General features: G+C 41.1%; 1 protein-coding gene across 1 annotated transcript in view; it reads left to right on the top strand.

The window, feature by feature from the left end:
* The first annotated feature begins 628 nt into the window (after window positions 1-628).
* The window catches only part of LOC307247584 (rano class II histocompatibility antigen, B alpha chain-like), a 9691-nt gene continuing 9443 nt past the window's right edge, over window positions 629-876 (top strand). Inside the window, exon 1 of the mRNA XM_080023758.1 lies at window positions 629-735. Coding sequence (XP_079879884.1) covers window positions 678-735 — 58 coding nt within the window. The 5' untranslated portion in view covers window positions 629-677. The remainder of the gene's footprint in view (window positions 736-876) is intronic.

Genomic DNA, 876 nt, shown 5'->3' with positions numbered 1-876 from the left:
ACTGGCAAAGATGGCAATATACAGTAAACCTATAGGTTAATCAGAAGATTTGTACAACAAAACATCCAAACTAACGACAAAGGTGACCAATTTCAACGTTTGCCTACCTGACGACAGGTGATGCAGAGTCGTACTTCAATCTGATTGGATGGTTTTCCAAACAGCGTCTGGACAGAGCACTTTCAGTTTGTTGTGTTGCAGTTTCTGTTCCATATATTCCTCAAAGTTAACAACAAAAAAATCATTAAAATAACCTAAATAATAAACTAGAAAAATGTGGCCTTGTACAATTATTACATGTGCAGTCGATGTGCAAGAAACTAACTGACAAACATTAAATATAAAACTAAAAGTTGACGAAAACAATAAAAAAGAAACCTAAAAACTAAAGAGTTAAAAGGGGAAAACTGGGCAAGAAAATTTGGGGAATATACAGCTAATCTAGAGGTTGACTAGAAGATATTTACAATAAATCTCCAAACTGACAATAAACAAAAACAGAAAAGCGGACCATTTCTCAGTGTTCGCCTACCTGACGACGGGTGACGCGGGGCCATACTTCCATCTCATTGGTGGATTTTCCGAGCAGCCGTCTGGACAGAACTCCTCCAGCTTGTCCTGGGGCTTCCATTGACTTTCTACCGCTGGATGAAGCTGAGCGGCCCTGACCGACGAAGATGAAGACCTCCCAGACCTTCCTCTTCCTCTGCCTCCTGCTGGGGGTCCGGGCAGGCCGTAAGTGCACATGTATCTTCAAATGGCGTGTGTGTTATTCTGTGTTATTCTATTTGTTACTCAAGTCACTCACCTGAGGGACACTAACGACCATTTCTGTCCAATAATCCTCTGTCACTGGAGCGTTTTATTCTTTTTTTT

The sequence above is a fragment of the Zeus faber genome (assembly GCF_960531495.2).
Source record: "Zeus faber genome assembly, chromosome: 22".
Taxonomy (NCBI): domain Eukaryota; kingdom Metazoa; phylum Chordata; class Actinopteri; order Zeiformes; family Zeidae; genus Zeus; species Zeus faber.
Note: the sequence above shows the minus strand (reverse complement) of the source record. Positions and strands in the feature narration are given on the sequence as shown.